Below are 4165 nucleotides of genomic sequence, written 5' to 3'. Positions count from 1 at the left end.
TCTCTGAATAATATATATATATATATATATATATATATATAAACACACACACGTAACCATGAACAACAAAAGGAAGAGAAAAACGACACAATGTCCAGCAAAATCATATGTTTTTAGCATGTTAATTTTCTTGGTAATGTAGTATATGCCTTCATAAATTCAATAGCAAGTTAAAAAAAAATCTGAGAAGGTTTAATGTGGCAATCAAAAACATTATAGATGATCTTAAAATGCATAGAATTTATTGGAGCAGAAGCCATCATATGCCCTCAATGTATTCATGTTCAATCGCAAAAAATCATTATGAGAGAAAACCTTACTTGTTCTTGGGCTTGAGGTGATGGCGGCGGTGGCGGCGGCGAAGTCGAAGGTGGAGGCAGCGGCTGTGGGAAAGACGGCGATGGCTGCAACGAAGCGTCCGACGAAGGCGACGACAAATGCGGGGGTGAGTACGTGCGAAAAGCTCCTTCCTCCGGCATGGTCGTGTTCTCTTCTTCGGCGGCCATGAACTCCGGCATAGGGGAAGAGGAGATCTCGGAGGTTCCGAAGGGGGAGAGAGGGGGATGAGGATTTTGGGTTTTGACCGCTTGAGTTCGTGAGGGAAGAAGGGAGGGAGAAGGCCACCTCTACTTCTGTTGGGTTTTTTCAATTAAATTCTAATTTCGATTTTTGTTAATAATAATACATAATTAATAAATAAATACTTATTAATTATATTATTAAAAATTTATTAAAATAAAATAAATAAAAATAAAATTAGAAAGTCATTTTTCTAACTTTACTTTTTTTACTTGGTTATTTAGCCAAATTCTCGAAAGCAAACAACAGGATAAGCTATTCCTTTATACCTGTAGGCAACAAGAAAGTTACCAAAATTTTCTCTAACCATTACTCTCCTTTTTTTTTTTTTTTTTGCTTTTTTATCCTGGATGAAGAAGCATTCATCAAGAACAAAGTGAAACGTCTGAGCCGGAAAGAAAAAAAAAAAAAAAAAAGAAACAAAGTGAACAGAAAGAAAGAGGCTTCAAAGCAAGCCCACGCAGAGTCATATAGCAACACTAATTAAAAAAAAAAAAGAAAAAAAAGAGTTTTTAATGGGAAGAAGGAAAAGTACTGAAATTGGCATGGCAATCTTGTAAATAGACCGCAGAAAATATGACTTGTTATTTGGTCAGATTAATTGATAAAAGTAGTTGGGCACGTGTCAAGTAGAGACAATGGCATCTGATTCATCATCTGATCAAGTGACTGTAGCGGCCTAAACTTAAGGGGGGCCTTAAGCAGCCTTGACTTAAGGAGTGCCTTATAACGTGCCTCACCCTTGAGCCGGCATTGGTTTTGAGAGTTTTAAATACATTTATCACCTTAACTTTCTGATTCTCTTCTGATTTATTTATTCATTTATTTATTTTATTTATTTTCATTATTTCCGCTTGTTGGGATTTTGAAAACTATGGTTTCATATAGGATTTAGTTGACTTGTCTGATCGTATCTAATTGCAATGGCTGAGAGGAACAATGCTTTGTCCGTAGGGATTATTGCCAGGAAATCTTTGTTTTGGCTGCTTATTATTGCATCAATCCTATTTATGTTATCTTGGTTCTTTGTGTTGCGTTCCACGGGTCGTCCCAAGTTTATAGACCCTGGTTTGCTTCCCAATTCAAAGTTTCCATTTCTAATAGACAACTGGTATTTTGCGTTGCATAGTCAAAATGATGTCCAGCCCGAAAACCGATCGGTCCTCGCGGATAAGGAAGGAGAAGAAGAAGAAGAAGAAGACTCTTCTTTTTTCCAAGCTAACAAGCATGGCATGACATGTCAGACCAATATCAACAATGTGGTCCTTAAGGCTTTCATGTATGATTTGGCTCCTGAGTTTCATTTTGGGCTCTTGGGTTGGGAGCCACAAGGCAATAGTGTGTGGCCAGATCTTCAGACCAAAGTTCCTGATTATCCTGGTGGGTTGAATTTGCAACATAGTATAGAGTATTGGCTGACTTTGGATCTTCTTGCTTCGGAACTTCCAAACCCGCCAAACGCTCGATCTGTTACGCGAGTGCGGAATGCTAGTGAAGCCGACATCATATTTGTGCCATTCTTTTCCTCCTTGAGCTATAATCGGTTTTCGAAGAGGGATCCGAATCAAAAGAGGAGCAATAACAAGGTGCTTCAAGAGAAGTTGGTTAGGTACCTGACGGCTCAAAAGGAATGGAAGACGTCTGGAGGAAGAGACCACTTAATTGTGGCTCACCATCCCAATAGTATGTTGGATGCAAGGATGAAACTGTGGCCTGCAACATTTATACTTGCTGACTTTGGGAGGTATCCTCCCAATATCGCGAATGTGGAGAAAGATGTGATTGCGCCTTACAAACATGTGACCAAGACATTTGTGAATGACTCATCTGGTTTCGATAGCCGTCCGACGTTGCTCTACTTCCAAGGAGCAATATACAGAAAGGATGTATGTACTCTTCATTTTCTATACATACTATCGCTTACTTTTGTTAACATTTTATCTTTAAATTATAAATCTAAAATCTTTATTTGTGCTAGAAATTAGTTTTGACATGTTTTCTGATTACTTATTGTATCAATCTAGAGATAGCATTATCGTTTGATTTGTTTGTACATGAAGAATGTTATTGGAAGCATTAAAGGTGCATTATAATTCCATTAAGAACCACAGAATCTACACAAATTCCAATCATAAAGAGGCTACGGCTTACACAGATTCACGGAGTCATCTATAGATTCTTGTCTGCAAAATCTTCTCATATACCCTTGTACAGAGTCCATTTCTAAAATTAGATATTCAAACTTTAAAGCAACAATTGATTTATTACAGAAAAATGTGCAAATGTGTTAATCTTGGTCCATACTTTCTTGTTTGTGCTGGTACTACTTATCTTTGTTATAACATTGAATACTACAACGTGATCTCTCATCTAAGACAGCTAGATTCAATTAGATTTCCGGTATTATGTAAAATGTGAAAGACTTTCCTCCAATTTCGTAGAATATATTAATTAAATGGACTTCCAAGTTTGTGTTCAACAAGGTTTTGAATATGATTTGACTTAGGAAACCAGATAAAGCATCTTTATTCAGATTCTGATATTGTTGGAATTTGACTTGTAATTTGCTTTGACAGAATATCGAAAGCTATGGTAAACAACTTTGTTTCTCAGTTTGCACATTCATCTCTTGTATGGGTTAGATGAACATTTAAGTATTGACAACTTCTTTGTTTAACTTACACCTGGAAATGGCCAAATTATCTTCTGCTATTTTGCTCATTTCACCGTGTTACTGACTAAGGAAACCAAAATGAACTTGGTATTTGTCTTTCATTTCTTATTTACTGCAGGCTACACTTGCTTAATCGTTTTTGCTAATATTTGCACATATTAACTTTTGGTTTCTATCTCTGCAGGGTGGCTATGTTAGACAAGAGTTATTTTATCTTCTAAAAGACGAAAAAGACGTGCATTTTGCATTTGGGAGTGTTCAAAAAGATGGAATCCACAAGGCTACCCAAGGGATGCACTCCTCTAAGTTTTGCCTCAACATAGCGGGTGATACTCCGTCATCAAACCGCCTCTTCGATGCCATTGCCAGTCACTGCGTCCCTGTTATCATCAGCGATGATATCGAACTCCCATACGAGGATGTCCTAGACTACTCTGAATTCTGCATATTTGTCCGCACAAGGGATGCTCTTAAAGAGAAATTTCTCATAAACCTCGTCAAGAGTATTGGGAGGGACGAGTGGACACGAATGTGGCAGAAGTTGAAAGAGGTCGAGAGTTTCTACGAGTTTCAGTACCCGTCAGAGGAAGGTGATGCTGTGCAGATGATATGGCAAGCCGTTGCTCGCAAGGTCCCTGCTGTTAGAATGAAAATACACAAGTCTAGACGATTTTATCATTCTCTTGACCCTAAGGAAAGGGAGTTTAGATCTTTGCCATCACCAAGAAACTTTTGGTAATAAAGGGAAATTGGCATTCTTTTGTTGGCTCTTATGTTAAGTAGAGCACTTGACACGAACCAATGCAATAGATTCCTAGCTGCTTCAGAAAGGTGAGAACTGTGAAGCATGTTAGCTTTAATCCATAAATATGGTTTTAACACCGTACCCACTGAATTAATGAGAAAATAAAC

General features: G+C 37.7%; 2 protein-coding genes across 3 annotated transcripts in view; one reads left to right on the top strand and one right to left on the bottom strand.

Moving 5' to 3' along the window:
- The window catches only part of LOC112091035 (sulfated surface glycoprotein 185-like), a 3579-nt gene extending 3007 nt beyond the window's left edge, over positions 1–572 (bottom strand). For both annotated transcript variants that reach the window (XM_024163736.1, XM_024163735.1), the window contains exon 1: positions 321–572. In XM_024163736.1, the coding sequence (XP_024019504.1) occupies positions 321–518 (198 nt within the window). In that variant the 5' untranslated portion in view covers positions 519–572. The remainder of the gene's footprint in view (positions 1–320) is intronic.
- Positions 573–1429: 857 nt separating this feature from the next.
- Positions 1430–4165, top strand: LOC21400514 (probable arabinosyltransferase ARAD1). Its single transcript, XM_010095157.2, has 2 exons — positions 1430–2465; positions 3438–4165. The coding sequence occupies exons 1-2, from the start codon at positions 1503–1505 to the stop codon at positions 3990–3992; spliced, it is 1518 nt and encodes a 505-aa protein (XP_010093459.1). The 5' UTR covers positions 1430–1502; the 3' UTR covers positions 3993–4165.

This window comes from Morus notabilis, unplaced genomic scaffold, assembly GCF_000414095.1.
Source record: "Morus notabilis unplaced genomic scaffold, ASM41409v2 Scaffold243, whole genome shotgun sequence".
NCBI classification, from domain to species: Eukaryota; Viridiplantae; Streptophyta; class Magnoliopsida; order Rosales; family Moraceae; genus Morus; species Morus notabilis.
This window is presented reverse-complemented; position numbering and strand designations above follow the sequence as displayed.